The sequence below is a fragment of the Mercenaria mercenaria genome, chromosome 2, assembly GCF_021730395.1.
Source record: "Mercenaria mercenaria strain notata chromosome 2, MADL_Memer_1, whole genome shotgun sequence".
In the NCBI taxonomy this organism is placed as follows: domain Eukaryota; kingdom Metazoa; phylum Mollusca; class Bivalvia; order Venerida; family Veneridae; genus Mercenaria; species Mercenaria mercenaria.
In genome coordinates this window covers 107,600,586-107,628,498 of record NC_069362.1, presented here as the reverse complement: position 1 = coordinate 107,628,498, position 27,913 = coordinate 107,600,586, and the positions used below count along the sequence as shown (strand labels likewise).

General features: G+C 33.5%; 1 protein-coding gene across 2 annotated transcripts in view; it reads right to left on the bottom strand.

Moving 5' to 3' along the window:
- Window positions 1-2,273: 2,273 nt before the first annotated feature.
- Window positions 2,274-27,913, bottom strand: part of LOC123562440 (uncharacterized) — a 45,562-nt gene continuing 19,922 nt past the window's right edge. For both annotated transcript variants that reach the window (XM_053537474.1, XM_053537475.1), the window contains 23 exons: window positions 26,936-27,090; window positions 25,624-25,768; window positions 25,143-25,257; window positions 24,606-24,716; window positions 24,078-24,292; window positions 23,703-23,869; window positions 21,135-21,276; window positions 20,101-20,288; window positions 18,763-18,931; window positions 18,319-18,445; window positions 17,334-17,510; window positions 16,973-17,009; window positions 14,992-15,116; window positions 13,063-13,231; window positions 12,175-12,228; window positions 10,028-10,215; window positions 9,441-9,627; window positions 8,409-8,528; window positions 7,525-7,679; window positions 7,272-7,394; window positions 6,087-6,201; window positions 5,673-5,763; window positions 2,274-5,214 (listed from right to left, as the gene is read on the bottom strand). In XM_053537474.1, coding sequence (XP_053393449.1) covers window positions 5,082-5,214; window positions 5,673-5,763; window positions 6,087-6,201; window positions 7,272-7,394; window positions 7,525-7,679; window positions 8,409-8,528; window positions 9,441-9,627; window positions 10,028-10,215; window positions 12,175-12,228; window positions 13,063-13,231; window positions 14,992-15,116; window positions 16,973-17,009; window positions 17,334-17,510; window positions 18,319-18,445; window positions 18,763-18,931; window positions 20,101-20,288; window positions 21,135-21,276; window positions 23,703-23,869; window positions 24,078-24,292; window positions 24,606-24,716; window positions 25,143-25,257; window positions 25,624-25,768; window positions 26,936-27,090 — 3,208 coding nt within the window. In that variant the 3' untranslated portion in view covers window positions 2,274-5,081. The remainder of the gene's footprint in view (window positions 5,215-5,672; window positions 5,764-6,086; window positions 6,202-7,271; window positions 7,395-7,524; window positions 7,680-8,408; window positions 8,529-9,440; window positions 9,628-10,027; window positions 10,216-12,174; window positions 12,229-13,062; window positions 13,232-14,991; window positions 15,117-16,972; window positions 17,010-17,333; window positions 17,511-18,318; window positions 18,446-18,762; window positions 18,932-20,100; window positions 20,289-21,134; window positions 21,277-23,702; window positions 23,870-24,077; window positions 24,293-24,605; window positions 24,717-25,142; window positions 25,258-25,623; window positions 25,769-26,935; window positions 27,091-27,913) is intronic.

The window sequence follows — 27,913 nt, the reverse complement described above, 5'->3', positions numbered from 1 at the left end:
ATAATAATAATATAACTTTGGCAACTGTGACACGGGCTTTGACGTTAACCGAAGTTTCAAAACGTTAGCAAATATGTTTGATCAAGAGAAAATTAACACGATCAACAAGAAGTCAGATCCATTTTCTTTTCCTGGCCTTTTTTTTTTTTTCTAAGACATGTTTCTGGTTTCTAAAATTGCACGTCCGTATTTTCACTATAATGCAAATTTGATAGGAAAAATTCGGACAGTTTATTTTTTGCTTTATTTTTGGTGTTTTGGTACTTTATAAGCTTAAAAGATACAATTGTTAAAGAAATTAAACACTGAAAAATGATTTCGAACATTTTATATAATGATTAGAGCGATGGTACACCTGAAATAGATCTTTAAACCTGATTGGTGTAAATTTCTAGTGTGTCGATGTTTACACAAGAATGGAAAAAGAGCATTCGTAGTTGTCTTTGAGCACGTTCCCTGGTGTCATATTTATTATAACGTCATGGCTTTTTGAATGGTGTGGACAGGGGATGTCATTAATTGTTCTGCATATTTCCTTCGTAAGCTTATAAAGTAGAATACTTGACGATATCAGTTTCCCCTGTTGGTGTCCGTATTTATACTTATGTCCGTATTTTCCCGGATGTACCTACGCATGCAGATGACATCTACATCAAGCTTTCTGGACGATATATGAACCATGGATAATCATTTCGTTGATCCTAGGGAGCAGATGTTTGGTAAGGTTAATAATGTGGATATAATTGCTTCTAATGTAGAATTTCATTTTATTTAGATTAACAACTCTCCTTTGATAATGGTATTAAATGCATGAAAGACAAGATGACAAGAGAGATTACAATAATTTTGATATTTCCAAATTCCCTGACCCTGATGAAGGTGTATCCCATGCATCTCATTGGGTTTATATTTCACAGGTTATTTGCAAAAACCGTTTAGTCATGCTGGAGAAATTAACTTTCATAACATTACAATTACCGAAAAGCTTCACCGGCAGCGCATCAGTTTTTCCTACTTTTACTACCTTATTTCGGAATTTGTAATCTGATGACACTTCTTCAATACCATATACCACACAGTCATGTTTTATGGAGATGTAAACATTATTCTTTGGGTATAACCATTTCTGACTGTTGTTAAAACTTCTTAGAAAGAGACATTTACTGTATTGTTCTGGAACATCTGTGATAGCTTATGTTTTCAGGTCTTTTACAGTTAGTCACTACCATTTCCTATTTGGTTGTGAGACTAAAGGGCAGGTTAAGGATTTATGGCACGTAGCTTTTTAAACATCCTCACAGGATTGACCGGTTTGATGATAATCATTTCCCTGCTTCTTTGTGCTATTAACGGTGATTTTTTTTCTTGAACTTATGACGTCTGCAAATTTATTGAATAAAAATGTTTATGTTTCCGTTGATATCTATTTATTTTGCTATCATTACATGAGCATATTTGTTCTGACCATGTGTTCAGGTGGTTACTGTTATGCGTGTGATAGGTTCATGTGGAAGTGATTAATTCTATATGTATTTACATTGTCATGTAATATAGGAAAACTACTGGAGTTAAAATGTGATGGTCTGGTGCCAGTAACTACTACCAGCTAGTTTAAACTCTCCAATGGTGGTTGTGTTACTGATCTTTCTTCGTGCATGTTTGTGTTTGTTTGTTAGTACGTCTCATATTTATTTGTGTTGATGTATGCAGGTACTTAGCCGGCGTTCACATGTATACGAAAGGGAAGTAGGATCTACACAAGAAAAGGCCGCCAATTCTCTGAAAATTTTAGAATTGATAAGAACTTGCTTTTATTACATTGATGTATAATCTTACAAAGGGCTACATTAGACATAAAGTATCATTAAGCATATGAAGTTGTGCACCTGGGATTTTTTTTTAGTTAGACCAGGGTTATGGCCCTTGATTTTCAAAAATATGCATAAATGGGTTTGTGTCATACGCATATCAAAATGTATTTGACTTAGAGTCATAAAACATTAGCGATTTTTTATATAGCACGTGAAGGAAGTTGCGCCCTTGGTATTCTGCTTGGGATTTCAATCAGTCAAATTGGAGTTATGGTCCCTGACTTAGTGACAAATACACATAAAATGCTTGTGAAGCATATATCTTAATTCAACCAGACTCATGAAACCTGTTAGGAATATTATTCAGCATGTGAACTTGTGCACCTAAGGTTTTCGCTCGGCTATTCGAAGAAAAACTTAAAGGAAAACATACCTTTAAGAGAAAAAATACAACACAGAAACTACGATTTTTAATTTTATTCTAGCTTAAAAAGTACGTCAGACGAGCAAGATCATATGAAATAAAGCATGCGAAAGAAGATTAAACATTTGTAGCTGTAAACAATTACATAGCATAAATAATAATACTAAATACTTCGATTAAGTTATCCATTTTTAAAGAAGTTACAATAGGCTAATAAGGCACTGGTGAGTTTAGTGGCATAATTATGGCTATTGTAAAGTAAAACGACAGGACTTGCTTTGTTATAAAACATAATGTAAAAGGTAGTCTCACTAATAGTTTTAGCACAAAAACATCAAAGGAGTCAGTTATAATAACTTTTTTTCACGGCAATTTGGCAATTTGGTGTTTCATTATTCTCCAATCATCAGAACATACCACCAACATTTTCAAAGTAATGTAAAACAATGATCAGCTTAGCTCCAACTATGTATGACGTTGCATAGTGCTTATTTGTCACATAAGTTATTTACAGTTGACAAGCTTTGAAGAAACATGAACATTTGAAAAGCGTTTCCCATATTTTTGAAGCCTTGTGGAAATGGAAATGTTTTCAGCGTGTTTATGAAGAGAGCTTGAGATTCTGAAGCATGGCATTAGAAATTGGGATGATTTATGGCATTAGAAATTGGGACGATTTATGAGAAAATAAGCATGACGAGACAATTACTATGACTTTATGAAGCCTAGTTTGTGTTTCATGTATTATTTATTCGTGTTTCAAACATATTCTAGGCATATTTGAAGAATGATTTATGCAAATTGTAAAGCGATTTTGTTTAGGTAAATGAAAATTTTAAGCGTGTTGTATTTCAAGCCTGATTTTAATACGAATCGATATCGATGGGAATATGGAGAGAATTGTATTGGGTCTTGAAACATGATGTGTTTGAAGGTGGTCTATGAGTTTTTAGTAGGTTGAAAAAATGACATTGACGACAGGATGGATCATGTAAAATCTTTTGTTACCTCCCTTTAAATGAATTGTAGTTGAGGGTTTTATATCTCACAAAACACTGTTCTTCATTCAGCTTTATATATACATGCATATATACAAAATTTGTTCAGAACAATTAGGAAATCCATTTTGCAGAGAATTCTGTTTGAAATAAAATTGCCGTTTATAACAAAAATTTCGATTGCAAATTATCTCTCTTTCGTCGGAAACATCATACTTTAAAAATAAAAACGTGCAAATCTTTGCAGTGTGGTTTATCAGAAATGATCAAAGTCCATTAAAGAATCACCTGAAGGGCAGTGGGTCGCGTAACAAAACACTTTACTTGTGCTAAGAGACGAATCTATGTAGCAAACAAGGTTGAACCTGAAAAGTCAAATGATTGAATATAATATGTAGGTTTAAAATAAATATCTACAACAAATCTTTCTTTTAAGATTTTGTTTTGTATAAACCTGCTGTTTAATTCTAAGAAATTTAGCTATACAATACTGTGTTCTATGTATAATGAATGAATATGCAGCTTTGTTTATCTGTTAAGCGTAAAATCTACTTTTTTGTGTCTCTGAAATTTTAAAACAAAATATGTTTTAGGGCTTTAAATTTGTTGTTTACTTCTTAGAAATTAAACCATAACAGACTCTGTGCTTTGTAAAATGAAGGAATATGAGACTTATTTTATCTGTTTAAGTGTAAAAACTCTGCCTTATTTTTTTGTGTCTTTAAAATACAAAATATCTCCTATCTAGAAATTTGATGAATAAATGACTATGTTATATATTTTATGTGTTTGATCTGTATCATAATATGCTGAATATGTACAATAGTGAAACCATGATAAAGAAAAATGTATCTGTCAAATGTATGAAATTTTTACACAAACCCAAACGATGATAATTTTATATTTTTTTCCTGTCTGGTTATTATCATTATCATTATTCTTGTTTGACATTTTGGTGTCATTACAACTAATTATTCATAAAAGACAGACAGAAAACAAAGATAGTATATACGACATTTTCTAGCATTCCATTTGCTTTAAGGTATTAGACCCGTAATAGAGTACCTCTTTTTTGAAGAGTATTCAATGTAGGTAGGTTTTACTTTTACCCCAAGGTTATTTTTGAATGAAGTGAGCAAAATTCAAAACAGACCGGCAGGATTCGACCTTAATTTTTCAATGTTGAAGTTAATATTCTGTCTCATCAAATCCGTTTATTTAAAGCAGCCAAGAAAAAATTATATTGAAAATTTAATTTTGTGTTTTGCAATTGTTTACCAATAGTTTGATGTTTTTTATCAAAATTAATGGTAAAATGAATTATCTGCAAACGTTTTGGATAGTGGCCATCACTTTACAATTTGTCTCTACTTGAGCTTGAGGAAATATCATGAATTATAAAAAATTTGCAAAAAGCGGCACAGTAAAAGTTGTTTAAAAATTGCAATACGGTGCGAAACACGGCCAACTTTAAGAATATGCCATTCTTTAAACATTACTATTAGGGGTCCAATACCTTAAAATCAATAGCGTTATAACCATTAAATTGTTTACAAGTTCATCACTGCACTTAATAGACATCTTTGAGATCTAACCACAAAATAAAATTAAACTCTAAATATATGTAAGTTACATGTATTCTAAATTAATATGTGTACTATGTTCAACTTCCATGTTAGATCTCCTTTTGAAGTTCATTTTTCAGCTAACAGTCTAACACCAATTACGAATGTAATAGATTTTTCTAAAAAAAAAAAACTGTCTTCTAAAATGAATATAATAGCATCCCGAATAATGTTTATAGCAGATATTTAAGATCTCGATCCTCTATGTTATGTTTATGCACGATTATCGCTTGTAAAAGTAGTAGTCGTCACCAGGGGACTCCACGAAAAGATCATCCAGCTGTTGTCTAATATCGGAAAATGTTTGTCTTTTTCGGGCATCGTAAGACCAGCATTTCCTCATGACCGCATACCACCTGTAAATGGCAAAATAAAATTAAAGCCAAAACTTTTATTATAATCATATGTACGCTTCTTTCATAGTTCATAATACATGAAATTTGATTCGGAACAGAAAATTTTGGCCGACAGACAGACAGGCAGTGTATTTGTTACGTTAACCTGTTTACTGCTAATTGCGATCTAAATATCTATCTGAATTATCGAAATCTAACAAAAGATTTATAAAGAAAACCTGTTTATGCTTGCATTACATCTATTAGTAACCTATAAAATTCCCGAAAGTGCACTCAGACCGACGCAGTCTGGTTAGGATCCATGCTGTTCGTTTTCAAAGCCTATTACAATTATAGAAACCGTTAGCGAACAGCATGGATCCTGGCCAGACTGCGCGGATGCGCAGGCTGGTCTGGATTTATGCTGGTCGCAAAGCCACTATGTTGGTTTTCTCATGGCGCGGCTCAAATACACTTACGTGTCGTCACACTGCTCGGGTTTAGCAAGTCTTTCGCCTTTTTTCAGTCTTTTAGGAAGATCAGTACCTTTTCCCGTGTACGGCGTGTCTCCTAGCATAGAAATAAAATATCATAATTATTTTCTTCTTACAAGTACTAACTGACTAGGATAAAACTGAATCTAATCCGGAAGGCTGAAATGCCACGAACACCTATTTTATACTGTTATGAAATTACATTTAGTAAGTTAAAATAAATTATTACAAGTTCATGATGCTTGTGAAAGCAAAAAATGGATTTTTCACCGATACTTTAGCTTAAGTACGTTTTAGCCTAAATGATAGAAATGTAAACAATAAAAAGACAAAGGTTTAATTAATGTAAGAACTTCTTATTTCTGCTTGCAAGCACATATAACATAAGGTATTACAAACCAAGAGAGAATATCTCCCAGAGCACCACGGCATACGACCAGACATCGCTTTGTTCTGTTGCATCACGGGTAGATTCCATGCATTCTGGTGCCACCCACTTGATTGGTATTCTTTCCTGAAAATTAGAAATTGTAATTTTTCCATAGCAGTAAACTCCTCTAACTAAAATGATAGGAAATAACATTATTTATATGATAAAACAGATAAAGATTATTGAGATGCTAATGCAGATAATAATAATGATAATAGTAATATTTAGAAAACTTGATGACGATGGTAATATAATAATAATAATAATAATAATAATTATGTTTGTCAAATTATTGCTACTACCGTCGTTGATTACAGGTCACTAATTGATTGACTTGTTCTGTTACAGACTTATGGCAAAATATTTCTTCTTTATATAGATATTCAAATAAATATTTACATAACTCTTTCAGTCTCTGGGGTAAGAGTAGAAACTTCTTGAATTTTGAACATATCTTATTTATAAGTATTTTTATTGTGTAGTAAGAGGCATGATATCCTGTATGAAATTCTTTGCAAATTAACGTTTAAATTTTTTTTTTCAAACTTGACGTTTCTTATAAAGATATGCATGCATTGCTTTCATCCTAAGACCTTGTTAAAGTTTTAACTATAAGTTAAGTAATAACTACAATTTAAATTTGATTGAAGTCAACCAACACAGAGTCCGCATACGGGGAGACTTTATACTTTTACCACATGCTATTTAAAGACTGTTGTTGCTACAGTTAACAAGCTCTATAAAATGATACTTTAGAAACATTTAATGCAACTAACCAAAACAAATGTAATAACTGGACTCTTTAAACTGCCCGTAGAAAGGTACATTTTGATCATTCTGATCCTGTGCTGCCTTATATTATACGTCACGTTATTGTTGCTTTATGTTTAATACTAAAATTCTTTCGTTTTTAAACGTACTTGTACATAATATCATTAGTACACTTTGCATCCATTATACTGCAATCTGTTTCCCCATCTGTGTGTAACTTGCTTTGACGTTATATCCATTGTTAATTATTATTCCCTGATGAAGACACGTACACGAAATGTTGAAAATTTTAGTACATATTTTTCATTTCATAAAGTGGCTGCGTATTTGGATTTTATCTACTACATTATCATAGAAATCTAATTTCTGAATAACTAATATACCCGTTTTCCTTTGTCAGCGTCTCCCCCGTCCTCTTCTGAAGGTTGGGGACCAAAGCCTGAAATCTTCACCTCGTTATGAAAAGTCAAAAGAATGTTTCGAGCAGCTAGCCGACGATGGACAATCTGAATTGAAATATATTACATTCAGGGTTATTTGTTTTTGTTTTGCATGACGTCAGATGTAAAACTGATTTTGGATAGAAATATACATAAATAGGAAGAAGTATGACGTTAAATAGAATGTTTCTGTTACCCCTTTTCCAGCAAGATATTCCATCCCTTTTGCAATGTCAAGACCAAACCGGAACAGATTCTCCTGTAAGTCCAGGGTAATATTGTTCTTCCGATCGACTAAGTAATCCCGCATTGTTCCGTTTTCGCAGTATTCATAAATAATAAATGGACCCACTGGATAAACATAAAACAATTACATTACAATGATATATTAAATACGAACTATCTAATGACAGTGCTCTCGACCGTTTGAAGCCTTCAAAAAACACAAACTTGCTGAAAGAAGTTTAATCAAAATTGTTGAAAATCGTAACTTAACTTTGTACACTTAGAAGGAGAAAGTGAAACTTGTAATCAATTCTGAAATGCTAAATGAGCCGCGCCATAAGAAAACCAACATTATGCCTTTGCGAACAGCATGGATCCAAACCAGTCTGCGCATCTGCGCAGTCTGGTCAGGATCCATGTTGTTCACTTTTAGAGCCTATTGCAATTAAAGAAACCGTCAGCTAACAGCATTGATTCTGACCAGACTGCGCGGATGCGCAGGCTGGTCTGGATCAATGCTGGTCGCAAACGCACAATGTTGGTTTTCTTATCGCACGGCTCAAATGTAGTACGGTTGAAGATAAGATTTATTTCAAGCTCTGCTTTATTAGCATGACAGAACATCGACAATCAAGACAGTCAAGACTGTTTCAATGGCAATTCTTGTGAACAAAATACAGGGTCTTTATTAAAACAGCATCATTACTAATTAGTCAAAAAGGAAATATAGTCGAGTCACATCTAATAGGGGATTTGGTAGTTCAGATGGTAGATAAGGCACCGTGGATTGCGTGTAGAAAAAAAACGGTTTATTTTTTGCTGCTATATTCAAGTTATTGAACAGGTTTATATTACTGGCGTCGTCACTGACAACTGCGCCGATAAATCTTAGGATATTTGGATGGTCTCCGACTTTGTCACCGGTAAAGTTGATCTTGGCCTTCATCAACAATGCATCTTCAGGTGTGAATCTCTCTGCGTAAATAGAAAGCAACTCTTCAATTAAGTTACATTTCATAAACATGTTTTTACAAATTTTCTTTACCGTTGTATAAAGAGACACGTGACTATGTTTTCTTTTCACAGACTTCGTATAAATATTTTGTATACTTTACAAAACACTATCTTTATAAGTATATCTGATCCAAATTTCATAATTAAAACAGGAACAGTTACTTCATATAGTGTATATAAGAACATAAAGTTAACAAGTTTATAACAAGTTGTATCTACAGTACAATGCAATAGGTTTAAAATAGTACACACTAAGCGTATATATAGATAAGCACAATATAAATGTGAACTGGTATACCGCTAAAAACAGGCTGTTGTTTTTAAACAATCGAGTGTTGCTGCATGGTATCTTATTATTATGCATGTTGCTCTATATGCAAACTTAATTAATATATTTAGTAAAGCTCAATACATTTAATGAGGATTCTGTACACTGGAGGTAAATGTCTAAAGATAAAATGGTATAGTGAAAGATGGGCATTGAAGATCTTTAACCCTTAGCCTGCTAAATTTCTAAAATGGACTTGTCCATCTTCCAATTTGGGCAATACCATTTATTGTTTTAAGGGGTGTTCACTGAAAATTTACTGACTGAACAGCGAACAGTGCAGACCATGATCAGACTGCACGGATGTGCAGGCTGATCTTGGTCTGCACTGGTCGCAAAGGCAGAATCACTTGTCGCCAGCAGGCTAAAGGTAAAACAGTACAAGTGTGTTTTGGGTTTCCTGCATGAAAATGTATGTTTGATCGATTATTCACTTTTTTTAATGCTTTATAGAGATATTGTTTCTGTTCTTGAAGAAAGTATGTTTCATACTAGTAATGCCAGTATTCGTTTCGACAGAGTAATATATATATATATCAAAATACCTTTTAAGGTCTTAGCTACAACAACATCCTCAGACCCTTTTCCTCTTTTAAGTCTGGCTTTGTAGATGTTGGCAAAGTGTCCACTCTTGATTAATGATTCAAACGTTATGTCATTCCGGTCGACATGCCATATCTGTGGTACTTCCATATCCATTCCGCCATAGATGTACAAATCATCGTCTCGATTCTGAGGAATAAATCATAAACAAAAGTAATACAAGTAGTTACGATAATTACTGTTCGAAAATACATTTTATTCAATGCCCTTTACAAGACACATGCCTCGGTAGCCTAGCGGTAGAGCGTCCGCGTCCAGTGCGGGAGATCCTCGGACGCAACATAACAAGGACGAAAAATTATACCAGTAACTCTCTTGCTTGGTGCTCACAGCTTTTAAAATTAGAATCTGGCTTCTCTTTCTCATGTCTTCAGGAACGAGGTGTCGAGAGTGGTTAAAGTAAATTTTAGAACTTTCCTCACAACCGACATATTATAAACTAGTATAAACTAAACACGATACAAGCGGTCTGAAGAGAACTGAACAAAACGAAGCCTGCTTGTATCATTTTGGTTTACTTAAATCTTACATCATACGCCACATTCCTCGATCGAGAGCCACTTGGTTTTGAATTATCGAGATCACCGTGCATTGAACTTCTGATCTTCCTGCTAACAGCTCTCCTGACATTCTGGATTTGCTGTGCAGGACGTATGTAACGCCGTCTGATAAGGAAGATGATAACCAAAAAAGCAATGATCACAGGAACCAGCACGCCTATTATGTAAAAAAAGTGATTTTTCTAAATCTAAAACCATTTATATTATCATTCTGTGCAAAACTCGTTCGAATATCTATTTATAATGTCACATGTACAATGTCGCGTTAACTAATGGTATTAACACTTTAAGGTATTAGATCCCTAATAGAAATGTTTAAAAAATGGCATTTGCTTGGTATATTCTTACAGCTGACCGTGCTTCGCACTGCGTTGAAAATTTTTAAAAACTTTTACCGTGCTGTATTTTATAAATTTTGTGTAATTTATGATATTTTCTCAAGCTCAAGTAGAGACAAATTTCAAAGTGATGGCCTCTACCCAAAACGTTTGCAGAGAATTCATTATACCATTATTTTTTATAAAAGAAACATCAAACAAACTATAAGTAAACAATTATAAAACTTAAAATAAAACTGTCAATATCATTTTTTTCTAGGGCGCCGCAAGTAAATAGAGAATATTAGGTTATTGTCTGATAAATTTAAATTTATTTGGCAAGACGAAGAAAATATATTAGGCGAGGCTGTGCCGAGCCTTATATTTTTTTCGTAGACGAGACTAATAAATTTAAATTTTTCAGACAGTAATCTAATATTCTATTTATCCTACCTGTTCAGAAAATAGGGAAAAAAGTCGTTGGAAAGAGCAACAGCGTGCAGACTTGACGTCATATATTACGTTTGCAAGTGCAATTCTATTTGTGGATAAAACTGAAAAATTGCAATAACTTCTTTGTTTCTGGATAAAAACTTTTGATATTACCACTTATTTTCTTAGTAAGAACATTTCCAATACAATGATAATGGTTTCTGTGAAAAATTCGGAAAAAAGGTGTTTGCAAAATTTCAGGCTGAAGACAACACAGTGAAGTGCTGTAAAAGTGAAAAATAGTAATAACATTTTTTTTTTCTGGATAAAAACCTAAAATCTGACCACTCATTTTCTAAGTTCAAGCATTTCCAATACAATAGTGATGGTTTCAATGCAAAATTTTGATAAAATATGTGATTTCAAAAGTTCCCGCAAATGTGATATCTTGACACTGACTAGATAAAGCAAAGTTTATTAGGCAGGCCGATTTTGTGCTCTATCTTGTATGAGGGTAGGATAAACGGATTTAATGAGACAGAATTTTAACTCCAACATTGAAAAAATAAGGTCGAATCCTGCGGGTCTGTTTTGAATTTTGCTCGCTTCATTCAAAAATAACCTTGAGACAGAAGTAAAACCTGCCTACATTTCTTCCACAATATGTAATCTAAAGAACGACGGCAAAAATAGAGAACTTTTGCCGCATGTAACTCAGTATTTTTAAAGATGTCTAACGCTACCCCTTCTGTTTCAGAGAGGTAAATTCACTTTGAACAGCAAGAAATCGCTTATCAAATGGGTTTTTTCCAACTTTTGTACAATAAATCAATAATAAGTCTTGAAAGAAGTAAAAACTTACTAGAAAAAAAGGAAAATAAGGGGAAAAATTGGTCCCAGTGGGGCTTGAACCTACGCATCCCCCCCCCCCCTCCTGAAAATTGCAGTCAAAGTAAGTTTATGGTAGGAATTGAATACTCTTCAAAAAGGAGATACTCTATTATTGACCTAATACCTTAAATTATCGACTTCTCCGTTTTGTCAGTTTTGATAAATTTCTAATCCGCCAATGTTAGAATATATGCAATACAGATAGTTTATCGTTAATTTTAGCAATTATTTCTGTGAACATATTTTAGTACAATCTGCTGTTGCCTATCAGCCTGGGAAACATTATGCTAAATCATATGAAGTTAATGGTAAAAATCTGGACTGGGCACGAGAAAACTTACAAATGCCGCAATCAAAGACAAAAATATTTCATATTACTGGGTAAAGGGTTAACTTAAATGTAATAAATAAACTATCAGAAAAAAACAAAAAAACAAACAAGGACAAAGGTTTTAGAAATTAAAAGTACAACGTACCAACAACGATTCCTACGATAAGTCCTACATCTACACTTGCTGTTTCAGGTGCCGCTGTGAAGATCAAAATAAATTAAACGTAAATTAAGTTGGTTCTTTTGGCGGAGGCGTGGCGGTTAGTTCTTTGACTTTATCTTTTCTTAAGCATACCACTTTTACATGATATCATTTTGTAAAAGCCTGATTAGTCTTGTCGATTTTTCACTGATGTAATCTAAACCAAAATCTTACTTGAAGACGCTTATTCTAAAATTGTCATGTTCAGCAACAGAATCGCATCAATCTGTGTGTGAATATATTTCCTACAGCGTGTCGAATATTTTCAAACATATGCAAAGGAACTTCTCCATTGTAATTTTTATAAATTGTGTGTTACATACAATTTTCAAGACAAATGAAGGAACGTTACACATGCACAGGTGACTGGCATATCGTAGCAAAATCAATATCAATAAATGCCATATTTAAACAGCAAATTATTGAATTTAGCTTTATTACAATTCATTATACAAATAGTAGTATGCATGAAGCGAACTACGTGTAAAAGCTGACTTGGTTTGATCAAGGTAATGCAGTATGGCATTCTCTAACGCCTTCAAACAACAGCTTAAGCGGAACTTAAAACTTGCATAATCCATACTTTATATAAAATTTAAGGTAGAAATTAGGGACTGTAGTAATTTCTTGTTTAAAATTGATGGCAAAAAGATACCCATGAGAGCTTGCCTTATTCCTTTTAAACCTCTGTACACATAGCAATAGGAGTTAGACATTGATACAGTAGTACCAAATACATGTCTTTCCTACATGATAAATAACGTTATGTAAGTACACATTAATTGATCGAATGAAATCAGCTTCGCAGTAATTATGTAATATAGCTTATACGTGTTTTCACATTTAAGTTGAGGCCTGTCTCTTGTTCTGCGGCGGCATCTGGCATTTTCAACGCAAAATTAATTTGGTAGTCTGTCACAGCGTCAAGTCCAAGAATGTCAAAGTATTTGCTAGTTCCAGGAGTATAGTAAGTCTCAAGCTTGATTTCTTCACTGGCTGTCTGTAGAGCAAAACAAAACTCATTTAAACTTATACGATTAAAACTCATACCATGAAAGTATATTGAATATTCATATATATATTTTCATGACAATTCTAGAACAGTAACATTAAGAAAATAAGTGAATAATGAAGAAGAGTTAGAATGAATAACAATACTTATACAGCGGTGGTATTTACAAATCCGTATGGATAAACACCAATAGGAATGCAGTGCAAATGAAGAATCTACCTACATACATGTGGCAAATTGCATAGTAGATTGATAAAGAAAAATATCAATACTTCACTTTAATACTAGATTATACATTAGTTCTTTCTAGTTATTTTTATATCTGTTTACGGCTATAAACTAGTGGAGCGAATATCTCATCGACAAGAGAAGCCAATTATTTGTATGTATTAGGAAATGGATTCATATAAGTTACCTTGTAACTTTTTTCCTAATCCTAACTGTATTTGTTACAATGATGTTTATGTTATGTGTACTTGACTGATTGAAATAAATACTGTTTAAACTAAGAGAAGCCAAAACGCCCACCACTGTGCTATATAACCGTGGTGATATAACATCAGTAATCAACAAGTTTACCTCTTTCGCTTATTCTCGTCTATCAACGTACAGAATTTGCAAAGCTTTTAATACTTACCAAAATGTAAGAAATTAACTGATCGAAAAAATATTCACTGCACTTCCTCACTTTGCTCTCTAACGTTGTGAGAATTTCTTTAAAATACAGTAATGTTGTTAAATGGGCTAAAGGGCGAAAATCTATTATGTTATTAAGTTATTATGTGTAGCGTTTACTTACTGTTATGAGTTTTGCGCTTTGCATTTTCTCTCTTCTCTTTTACATCTTGTATTTCTCATAGACATTATAAGAAATTATCAGGACAAAACATTAAGACAATTTCAAACACTAACCTGCAACTCCGCTCTTTGTCACTTATTAATCCGACAGATTCCCATCTTTGTCACTTATTAATCGGACAAACTCCTATGCTTGCCCGCTCAGCTCAGTAAGGAGAGCGTTGGTCTACGAATCGCAGGGTCGCGAGTTCGATCCCCGGGCGGGGCGTATGTTCTCCGTGACGATTTCATAAAAGACACTGTGTCTGAAATCATTAGTCCTCCACCTCTGATAATTCATGTGGGGAAGTGAGCAGTTACTTGTGGAGAACATATTTGTACTGGTACAGAATCCAGGAACACTGGTTAGGTTAACTGCCCGCCGTTACATGACTGAATTACTGTTGAAAAACGGCGTTAAACCCGAAACAAACAAACAAATTCCTAAAGTAAAATTTTTAGGCAATGCATTTTCCCTAAGATCATCTATCAAATTTCATTTTATTTCTTTCAGCGCTTTTATAGTTTTCTCCAGACAAGTTTGGCGGATATAAGGAAAGGCAAGACAGGCAAATGGATGGACTAGTTGCTTTTGCTCATTGTATCCAGACAAATAAAAACACTTTATTGAGTTAACGGAGGAATTTTCTAAGAATTCTTTGCGAGTTTCGACACAGTTCTCCATACACATTAAACAACAAAGTATCACGTATATAAAACAGATTGGACCGATTTACAGTTTTGTGTCGTTCTTTAAATTCTCTCAATTCCATTTCGTGAAAACGTATATGACTAAATAATTTCAATATACTCCCTCCTACCAAAACTCGATTGATAAGGTTCTTGTTTACCTAAAGCACAATAAATTCTCTGAAATTCAAGGCATTCATGGGCCTCACATGGTCAGTTACCTTTTTAAGCAACACTATAACTATTTCAGCTCTCCCATAACACGACAATTTCTCTGGAAGGTCCCAGGCGACACGAAATCCGTTAGGAGTGGGTGATTCAATGCGTATGTTTTCCGGACCGCTGTCTGAAATTGTTTCAAGTTAAAAAGTTAGGTGAACGCCAAGAGGAAGAAAAAGAAGTTAAAAAAAATGGCAATTTAGAATTCCACAAAAAAACATGTTTATAGAATTAGACAATTCTTGCACCTTTTGTTAGTCCTATTTTATTGGTTTTATTTTTGATAAATTGGGTTAAAGAATAAACAAGAGGGCCAAGATGGCCCTGAGTCGCTCACCTGAGAAACACACCATAACACAACATATTAGAAAGTGTAAACATGTTTGACCTAGTGATTTCATGGAAAAACATTCTGACCAATTATTAAAATTGGAGCAAAAATAAGTAAGCATTTTCTTTGATTTAACCTAGTGACCTAGTTTTTGACCCAGATGACCCATATTCGAACTTGACCTAGATTTCATCAAGGCTATCATTATGACAAAATTTCATAAAGATCAGTTGAAAAAAAATTAGCCTCTATCGCATACACAAGGTTTTTCTTTGATTTGACCTAGTGACCTACTTTTTGACCCAAGATAACCTATATTCAAACTTGACCTAGATTTTATCAAGGCAACCATTCTGACTTAATTTCAGGAAGATCAATTGAAAAATACAGCCTCTATCGCATACACAAAGGTTTTCTTTGATTTGACCTAGTGACCTAATTTTGTTCCCAGATGAACCATATTCAAACTTGATTTAGATTTCATCAATGCAATCATGCTGACCAGATTTCATGAAGATCTTTGAAAAATACAGCCTCTATCGCATACACAAGGTTTTTCTTTGATTTGACCTAGTGACCTACTTTTTGACCCAAGATGACCCATTTTCAAATTTGGCCTAGATTTCATTAACTTAAAGGTTATCATTTTGACTTAATTTCAGGAAGATCAATTGAAAAATACAGCCTCTATCGCATGTACAAGCTTTTCCTTTGATTTGACCTAGTGACCTAGTTTTTGACCTCAGATGACCCATTTTCAAACTTTCTCTAGATTTCATAAGGGCAATTATTCTGACCAAAATTTATGAAGATTATTTGAAAAATACAGCCTCTATCGCATACACAAGATTTTTCTTTGATTTGACCTAGTGACCTAGTTTTTGCCCCAGATGACCCATTTTCAAACTCGGCCTAGATTTTATCAAGGTAGTCATTCTGACCAAAATTCATGAAGATTAATTGAAAAATACAGCCTCTTTCGCATACACAAAGTTTTTTTTTTATTTGACCTAGTGACTTAGTTTTTGAACCCAGATAACCCATTTTCGAACTGGGCCTAGATTTTATCAAGGTAATCATTCTGACCAAAATTCTTGAAAATTAATTGGAAAATACAGCCTCTATCGCATACACAAGCTAAATGTTGACAGACAACAGACAGACAGACAGACAGACGACAGACGACGGACGCCGGACATCGAGTGATCAGAAAAACTCACCTGAGCTCAGATGAGCTAAAAATAAAATATGGACAAGATGTAAAAAGAATGTAAATAGCATTGATAATATGATAGATTATAAAAATATTGGATACAACATTTCTGTTTTCGTGTCTTGAGCATCTAACTATTATCTGAACATTTCGTGTAAAACGAACGAGATCTATTCTTCCGAAAGATCTTCTTATAGTTCTGTTTTAAGTTGAAAATATAGGGAAACGGAATGTAGTTTTAATGTATTATAAAATTATGAACTATATAAAACGCATAGTAAGTTGTCAAATCTTTGCATTTAACCCTTTGATATCATCAAAATCAATAAGAAGCTTTAAGTGAGCTGATACTGTCTGTGCATGAATATGGAATGTAAAACACTTATAAAGATAATTAGGTAACGTTAAGTAACATTTAAAAAGAAAACATAGCACTTACATTTTTCAAGCCCTTCCAGATGTTTCACGTGACCAACCTATTAAATACAAACATTGTTTTGTCTAGATCTCAGACATATCTTGCTTTTTTACTGATATTGTGAGACTATAACGGATCAATTTGCAAATAGTTGCAACACTACTTATCAAACAGTTAAAACATTACATCTACTATTAATTCGAATAATTGCTCTCATTTTTTTCATATCTTGCTGTATATATATCAACAGCAATATATGGAAAAAAAAACTAACTGAAATACCAGTAATATGTTGATATATTATGAAACTGTCGATTCTCACGAATGCACAATCATCTGTTCGGAAAATTTACATACAACTACTTCTAGTACGTCAACTTACATCAAAGGTTGTCGACGCCGTAAGCAATGCCTGGTTATATGCTGTAACTTCTACAGAAGCTGTACTTGTTTCGAGATCACTCTTGCTGATCATGAACCAACAGTTATCCAATTCCAGTTTCTGATTAGCAATGAAACACTTGTTTTCTATGATGTCACAGAGGGGATCATCAGTTGTCTGAAATTTAGACAGTTTTCCTGTTTCATTGTTTGTTCTTACATTAAAAAATATACGTTTACAAACAACTACGAAATCGCATTCAAATATACAAACGAATTTATATTTCTATTTTATTTTTTATTACCTTTTGCCATCGAAAGATGTGCTTGTCAAGCCTTTGGTAACCACATTCTGGTTTTAATGTGTGTTCGATTACTTCTAAATAAAGTGATAAGAGTGAAATACTATACACGCCGGTCAACTAAATATCTGTCAATAGTACAAACTGTGGATAAACTATGGACCGGCAATTTATATTGCCATGTATCAATGTAAATTAATATATATAAATCATCGGTAAAGGTATTCTCTTTTGCCCTGTGAAACAGATAACGCTGTTCAAAGTCATATTACACAGCAGTTCGAAGTTAATAATATTGAATAGCTACAATACAGCTCTTACTTTTTAAATTCACGTCAAGTATTTTAGTCGCTGCGCTATATCAATATGCTCGGAACTACAATGCACGGTAAAGTGCCAACTTCTTCGTTAATTTCATTTACATAGTTTATTGTATGAAACTGACATTGATAAAATGTGTTCTGATATGTCACGCAATGTTTGTCTAAAACTTTCACCAAAAGTGTTTGTATATTTTTCAATAACAGTTTCCAAAAGTATCCATTATTCAAGTTTATATAATAAAACAGCTTGTGCAATATAGTGTGATATAGAAAAAAGAGTTTATATTTGTATAGTATTAAATCAAAAATGTGAAATAATGCTGGTACAAATCTGCCGTTCTAAAATCGGTGCCTTACTTACATTTTTCATATTTGCCGGGGCAAAACCTTCATATACTATTCGATCAGCTTTACCAGAAGTTTTAATTGTGATAGCAAATCCAATTTTATGTACTCCGCTGTTATCGTCTTTGGCAGTAAAACGTATCCTTTAAAATACACATGTAAATTGTGATCACTGAGGAACATTACTGTCTTGATGTGCTATGGAGATGTTACTAGCTAGAAGTGCTATCGATAGTAGGAAAATTGAAATTGAACACAAACTTTCTTTCGTCAAAATAGGTAAATACAACCTCAAGTTTCAGTTATTCTGATAAAACAGATTGACAAAATAATTTGGGTACTGTACCACTGAGACAACAATCATAAAACAAGTACTTAAAATGTATAATTAAGTGATATATATTAACGGTTTCTAACTTAAGATTAAATTTTACAAAAGCTATTATTAGATTTTCTTAACCTTGACGTATAATTGTATGTAGCATGTTTGACGTTCGCTTCAAATTTATGGTCATCTCCCAACTGTTTGGATATTTTTGGATTTGATCCATCAACAGTTACAATCGTACTGTCTGTCTTTATGTTGCCCATTACATCTGTCGCACGAACCCATACGCGCATCCGACTCCCTGAATCAAACCATATACTAAATGAATTAAATATACGTCCGAATATGACTTTCGTAGCTGGTATTCAGTTAAGTATATGCACGTGCAACACAAATGTCCTGGTTTGATATGTGGTATAACAAATGGTATCGTAATCGTTCGTCTATAGTTCAGACATTTTCTTTACGACAATTTTCTTTTTCCACTTACGCTTCAGAAGCAATCATTTCCGTCAAAGGTTTAGAAGCAAGAATTTGTTATGAAGTTTTTAACAAAACAAATCAGCAATTTACAGAAGGAGCAAAATGAGATATTAAGTCATAGCTTAAGTATTTTTGACAAGGCAAATTTGTGCGAATTATGCATATCTTTTCTTCGCTGTCATGCTGCTTACTTCTATGGAGTGATAATTAATTTTAGTTAAACAGACGAACAATTTTTTGTTTTGTGTGCTTATCAAACTCTGCACATTGCCCTTGTATGTTTTTGTTTGTTTGTTGTTTGGAGGGTTTAGAGTAACATCGACACACTTTAGGTCATATAATGACTTTTTTCAGCTTTACACTGTGGAGAAAATCTTTAGGTGCACTCCGGGCATCTTTTCAAGCTACAGAGACTACTGTGGTAAGACCACCGATATTCTATAAGCCAACTGGATGGCTTTCTCACATAAAGAAATATTGGCTCCAAGAAACACTCAATCAAACACCGGTGAGAGCCAAGTAATTCGAAGTCAGCGACCTTAAGCACTCGGGCACGGATGCCCCTTCCAGTCAAAGAAAAGGCGCTAACAATCGCATTATATTGTTTATTTTCTTTCAAAGTCTTTTACGTTACGTCATTTGCCGTTCGAATTATAATCGTCGGACGTTCTACTGTTTTATTCGCATGGAGGACGTACTACTGCTTTTGGCTTAGAGATGAAAATGTTATTAAGAACGAACGAAACTCATAAAGCCGATGAAAAGGGACCCTTGATAATGAATTTGTAAAAAATGTTTATATTTAATTGATGAATGGCTGATACCTACCTCATAAATATAAATTACAGTTTTCATTATGGTTTGAAGTAACATGTTGTCTTTTATTACATTTAGATGCATCTATAAGACAGAATGTATTACAAAGAATAAACAAAGATAAAATGCTTAAAATTGTGAGTAAAATGTAACAGTAATAAAAGATCTAACCATCATCAAGTTTTGACGTGAAAGACGTTTGCTCTTCAAGTGGCGATACTGTTGTCCAACCCACCTTTGGTTCATCTTCATCTTTCGTTAATACTTTGGCCCATTCAAATTCAACAATTCCATGAAAATTTGTGATAGCATCACGTGTTCTTTTTCCTTCATGGTCGTCCAGGGAATCATGAACGTATCTTGATTACGATAAGATTTGGTCACAATGTATGAAACGACTTCCAATGAACATTACAAACACTTTCAAAATCATTAAGTAAAATATACTAGCTTATAGTTTTAACGACATTTATTAATTAATATTCACATATTGTCTTGCAGTGCTATGCATTACGTGCCAATATGCAGCAATTTACAGGCAAGCTGTTCCATGACTTTAAAATCCTGAAGGAAAAAAATACATACGACAGGACTTATTGGTCCTCCTACCAACAAAAAATGCGTACATGGTTGGTTGTTACACTCAAGATTTGGATATTCTCAAAATTATTTTTAATCTTAGAATTGTATGAATAAATGGCTTTTCATAATATGAAGACACAGTAACATGTTTTGACCAGTGTAATTTTAAAAAGGATTCATACTGAAATTGCCTGAAAAAGCATATTTTTACTATTTTCTGAAATGTTTAACTATCACAACAATCGTCTTTAAGTGTTAAGTGCCGACCGGAAACGGAAGTAATAGCAACAATGACTTATAAAGTACAGGGCGTCTTTCACTGTAAACACGCAGCACGTAAAATATATCATCCTTGTGACTATTTCATGGATTAATAAAAAAAAATTTCGTATGAAAGGACAAAACGCAACAAAGCAAAAATTTTAATAGGCTCAGTTTGTGAACCTTCTATTCTGATCAAAACTGCGAGATATTAGGCAGATTTTGCCAATCCTTCAAGGTCTTGCAAAGCCGATGTAATGCAGCTGAAGAGACTCATTGTTAATCAGCAAATCTGACCCGAAAACTATCTAATAAAATTTGCTTTTAATGTTAGTGGAATAACGAGAAAACATTTATCTTACTTTTTGCTGAAAAGTACGCCGTCATCCTCTATCTCCTTGAATTGAGTTGGATAAGGATCAACAGAATTTAGCAACATGTTCTCTTCCATTATTTTGTTGATGAAATAGTTTTTCCAGCTCACTTCAAATGTCACATCCTGGCCTGTAAAATAACTAACCGTGTAAATCTGTATTATGTCACTCAAACATTATTTATGTCTTCTCTTATTTGCTAAAAATGGGGAAAAAGTCAATTAATATGACAAAATTTAAATGAGCAAACTTATAGTGTGCTATAAATCATGCCCAAAATAAAAGTAAATAAAGGTACGAAGATCACCAGAATTTCGTTTGTCACAAGCTAACATGATGTGCAATATTGAGCTTTGAAAACGAACGTCATAATAAATACATTACATACACCAATAATATGAGAAGTATTTGTTTCAAGGTTAAACACCACTAAATCCTACTTTAAATTCACTTAATATTTCAATATTATCTAAAATAACAGATTTGTCAGAGAGTTAATACAGAGCTATATCGATAAAAAAGAAAATGTAAGCTTTAACTAGTATATAACGGAGATACATTTCATTAAATACAACCGTCTTTTCGTCTGAAACATAAAGTAAGTTCACATCGAAGCTCTAGGGTAGGGTAGAGACCAACACTATGCTCGATAACCCACTTGAACGTTATTATTCGTTACACAGCTTGTTGGTGACAGGATACGGGATATACGCTGTTGAGGAAATCCATATCAGGCGAGCCTAATATGGATTATCTAGACAGTGCATATCCCGTATCCTGTCACCAACAAGCTGTGTAACGATTTTACTCTGCCGACTACCCTTTACGTACATGCTATAATCGAATCATTTTAAATTAACAAAGCTACTTACAGTGTAGTCCAAATAAATGTACTTAAGAGTTGAATATCGTTATATTTTTTTGACTTCGATATCCGCTCTAGGTAGACAACGTAAAATATCAAAATGTAAAATCGGCCTACCCGAGGTCTCATTATTTAGACTACTTACAGTGCAGACTGGAATCCTGCAATCATTTGTTTGGTCATCGTGTTTTGTTTATAGTTGATTAACACCAGCCATAAAATGCAAAATGACCTTTTTTTATTAAATCACAAAACACAAAAGCTTATTTACACAGGTTATGAACTGGGTTTAGATCAGACTGTTCAATCTATTCGAAAATCACCGGATTTCACGATGTCAGAAATTCATAATTTTAACATGTCCACAACATAGCGGAATGATACTAATTTCACTTGGGTATTGATTACATTTTACTCGGACTTTATCATAGACGCTTTTGGTAAAAACTCAAACTTTTAACTAAAATAAAGATTTTAAATCCATATAATATTTCAATGAAACTTCAAAAGTTTGTTGTTTGTAGCCTCATCTGGGGCATGTGCATTAAAAAATCTTAATCTGATTTCGAAAATAGTGTGATATTTAGTTCTAAAGTCACTATATGTTCATTGTAAATATACTTTGTTATACCCAAGTGGAAATATACTTTGTTATACCCGAGTGGAAACTGGCAGGTACTCGAAAGTGCAGCTCTCTGAATGGTCAGTTAGAACCACTAAGGTACGTTGATGTCATGATAAAGTTATGAATGTCTTGAAACTTTGGCTTTCATCACGTTTCATGTTAAATCCTTTATCCTGCACGAAGATTAAATAATCCTACATCAAACTGCTGAGTAACAAATATGTTAATTCCTTTGTGTTACGATGATTTAACTTAAAACAAAATTTTAACATCCGCGTCTCCCATACAGAGTTATTCCGCTTTTTACAGCTAACTTCTGTCAAACTTCACTAGCCTAAACTATGTAGAAAAATGAAAACGGCAAGAAAACACTAAATTTACTCAAGGAAACGATGTCTACAGCTGGAGCTTATTGAAAATCTGACTTGATTTACTTATACCAGCGATGCGGCAGCCATTTTGTTTTAATAAAATTCATATCTGAATGTACTTGCAGGATATGGAATATATCCTGTCTCCAAGTGACGTCTATTGACCAATAGAAATGCGAAAAACTTGTAGGAGGCAAGATAAAAGTTAGTACACCAATCATACCTTCCATGTTGAAAAGCTGAACTCTGCAAACTCAACGGTGAGGTAAGGTTTACTGGTTCCTTGCTTTTCATCACAGCGCTCAATGTGCAGGGGAAAAACGTTTTACATATTTCCAGGGCCCAATTTTTGATTGGTCGGTTACTTTGCTTGTGGGAGTAAATATCATTTACTCAACAGCCTACCCTTCTCTAGAGCTCCGATGTGAACTTACCCAAAGTTCTTACGCCGACATTTTTACCTAACATGCGGTAGGAATATGTCGATTTTTACAGACGACTGCTGCAAATGCATACTGAAATGCAGCAAAGCAGAAGAAATCACGATGCTATTAGTAAGGACAATGGGAAAGGAAGAAAGACAATGACTATATCTAGACTGCGAGTAACTAGTCCTGCTAGGGTAACGTTTGATTTGACTGTGGTCAGCTTGAATAAATATGGATTAAGAAGTTTCTATTGCGAAGAATATGTACCTTTAGCTACAGTCTGCCACTTGTATCCGGTTTCTTCTACCGCCGAACTCACGTAGAGTTTTCCATTTGGTCTTTCATTGAACGTAATTTCAGACTGGTCATCAAATAAAACAAGTCGTCGTGCTATTCTAGAGTTGTTGGCCGTGTCTCTGATTTCTACCAAAACACTTGGTAGAGAACAAAATTAGATTGATGTAAACAGGTCTGTCAAAACTTACACGTTTATTTAAGTATATTTTATCAGGGATGTCATTCAAAATTCATATTTCCATCAGGATATAGCCCACAATGAACTCGCAAATGAATATTATTATAATAACTACTCAATTCATCACCTGTGGAACAATTTAGCTTGAAATTAAACTTAGTATATACCTATACATGCCTGGTTCCGTTGGCCTGTATTCTGGATACTTCATATTTTTTCTATATTTTCTGTGTGGAATGGTTGTGTTAAATACTGGAGATAAAGGTTCCATTTCAACCAGCTTATTGTATGCATCAGGAGTAAGTTTGAACACCTCTACGTAGTATTCCAAAACGCCGGACAGTTCATCAGTCCAACCAGACCAATACATACTGATTGGATTCTGTAGATAAAACACAGTTTATGTTAATGACATATGTCTCTACTTGTGCACCAAACGTCTTTTAAATTTATCGTTTAGTGTATTTTGAATACCGTTATGTTAGGATGCAAAAATAACTCATAACTTGACTATTTCAAGTTAGAGATGTCATTTTTGTGTTTGAAAGGACATTTCTTCAAAGGAATTTTGGTTACAATTTCCTCCGCCATTGCCTAATAAGATGATTAAACATATAAATAAGACCTTGAATGATATCAATCAGTAACTGCTTCTTTTCTCTAAAAATAAGAGGTATCTTAAGTATTTTATTTACCTTTGTAAATTCTTCTTCAATACGAAGTATATCTGATTCTGGCTTACATCTTTTCGAGGCATCAGTTTCTGAGCAGTGTTTCGGTGCAATAAAATCGAAATTGAACTGCACCTGGATAAATAAACGTATAAATTGATAGCTAGATAACAACGATACAAATATACGTTAAAATACATTCATAAAATGGATCTATGATTTAGCAGAGATGTAGCTTGTCATGTACAAAAAAATGTAATATTATAATGCGAATACCTTAAATATTTCAATATTAGTCCGACTAATTATCTGCAATTTAAGTCGATGTGTTTCTAATAAGAAAGCAAGCAGGAAATGATGAGTAACTTGTAGTATTTCGCATAACAAACAAATGAAAACGGTATAGATATACCACACACCTTTAAGGGTGAAATGCTAGTTTAATGGCCCGTCTTCATTTAAATACTTTAAAAAGTTTAATAACGAGTACAAAATGAAATGAAAATGACAAATGTATGGAAGAGTATGAACGAACGATTTAAATTATCAGTAAAATCATACCTCTCTAACGTCTTGCAAACCTTTGTAGTATTTTGTGGCATATGGCTTACTTTGTTGGTCAATGTTGACAAGTTTCTGGAAACCCCCAGATGTTGACATGAACTTTATATTCAACCTTTATTCAATTAGAGAAGCGCGACGTCTTAATTCAAACTGAATGGCCAAGGGGAAATCAGACAGATATTAAATGTTCTTCTTAGATATGTCAAGAAATCAACATTATTTTGCCTTTTTGGTTCAGTGTCTATCAGTTAAATAAATGAAAGAAATATGTCCTACCCATTGGTACACTGGCATATGTTTAAATTTCACAAATAGCGAAAACAACAGATCATACTGGACCGACATAACTTGGTTCGCAATCTTCAAAAGTATCATTTTATAGCAATACCGATATAGGAATAAAAGTATACGCTTTATAACTAGCTTATGGTTCTTATTTTGAGAGTAACACTTTTGTAAATAAACTCGTCAGACGTACCAGTCTCCGTGCTCTATTAATGTACTGAACTGTTCATCGTTTATCTCACAGGTGGCTAGTTCTTTTTCTGGGTTATCTCTTGAGAAACCGCTCTGACATTTATAGATTTTGAATGATCCGTCTGGCGTATCTCTGATACGTCCCCCTGAGAGTTATAAAATCAAAACGTTTAAGCAGAAAATTTGGTTAAATTTCTTCAAATATGCTATTAAGTGTTTATTATAGGTTACAACACCCTAAATAGCTGTTCTTCTTTATTCTATATAACATATATTCGACATATTTCAAATGGCCGCAGCACACAACAGGACCCATTTTAAATGTCTGTAACGTACATTTTCTTGAAGAATATTGTCAGTGCTGGATAAAAATTAAAAGAAAAAAGGGGTTCATGTTTAATGCAAGAAAAATATTCTCAAACACACAAACTGCAAAATCAGCTACAAAAATGAGACCCCAAATTGTAGTGGTGGTGTATGATCTAAGTTTCCATGAAAAATTCTGTCATATTGTTATTTCATAATGAAAATGCTATCTACATGTCAAGCATAGATCTGTCATGTGACTTTAGCAAAAAATATGGAAAGAATATAAGGAAAATAGCTCTACAGGGCAAAAAATGTGAGGACTATTTGTATCCGCCATTATGTGACTAACATTTTTTCGCGCCATTTTCCTTATACGACTGCGGTGTGCTTTATGGCCTCTATTTGCATATGTAGTGCAATAATGGCCAGAGGGCTTTCGTCCGGAGATCATTATTGAAGTAGATGTGCAGGTGTTGCCAGAGGGTATCCCGGCCGTAGATTGATTTTTATATATTTCCCACTTGCCAGATTGACACACTTAGCGTCATAATTGCCCTCGGGCAATTATGACACTAGGTGTGCCATTATAGCAAGAAGGCACAACCAGCCGTTTATTGACCTTTTTATTATATACCTTCAGCCAAGCCGTATATTCACCTTTTAAAACAAAGTTAGTTCTGAAGTTAACTAAATTCATCAAATACTGTGTAAATTAATTCATAAAATGTTTAGATATTAAACACATTTTCTTGGCCTGCTGCCTCTGTCAATTTGTAACCAGATACTTGTATTTCTCAGTTTGCTTGCTAATTATATGTTATTACCAACATGTAAATACAAAAAAAAAAGAATACAGTTATTTATTGCTAGACCTTTAAGGTATGTCTCAGTATATATAATCATACTTTTAATGTAGATTATACCTTCTGTTTGAAGTATGCAAAGTGTGTGTGGTTGTGTTACAAAAAGAGGTTATACTTTCAAAAAACATAATTTTTCCTTACCATCTCTCGGGATTTTGCTCACATTTGCCTCGATTATACTCTCAACTATTCCAATTCCAGACTCACGCACGTAGGTTGGTCTCTCTGGAAGATTTTCCGGTGGTACAAAGTATGTCACGTACTCAAATCGTAAATTGTTAAACCTTTTCTGATTGCTGTAAAAGATTAATATAGGTAAATAAGAAAACTATGTTCAGATTCTTTGAAGGTAAATGTCAGTAATATAACGAAGAAGTGAAGCATTTTATCATACAAAATAATAATTATGATAATAACTAGTTTAATCGTTAGAGATTAAACCCATTTATTTTCCACATAGTCAGCTACTAGCAGACATATTGTATAATACCGTATAATTCTAGTACCAGTAGCAAGTCAGTTGTCTTTGAGTCTGCGAGCTATTTTTAGCGCACTATATAAGCAGGAACTTTTCCATTCTCGGGCCTTTTACGTTTGTGGAACTCAGAGAGAAGGTTGAGGACATATTATTTCACGATTATCCTTAAAAAATTAATTTTCCTTAATAAAATAATAATTTAAATATAATTTCAATTTTATTATATATAAGACACCTAATAATCGCTGCTGTCTTGACATGGAGGTTTAAAAATTTATTTTAAATCAGTTTTACTACAAGTTTAAATATTTCCATACGTCCGCCACGTGGTAGATCTATCCTCGCGCTATTCAGAATTATGATGAATCCAAGTCATGGGTGACATTACATAGATATACTAATAAATAAATAAATAAATAAATAAATAAAAAGATCTAGATCTAAATAAATATATAAATAAATGCTATTCGAAACGCGTAATTTCTCATCTGAACGTCTCTGCATAAATTATGTCTATTAGTCTTTGAAGTTATATTTCGATAATTTCATTTACATGTTACTGCCGTATAACGAGATGCCACCGAAACGTGCAAAGACGCAGGAATTGGCAGACATGGTCCGAACAAAGAGGTCTAGAACCA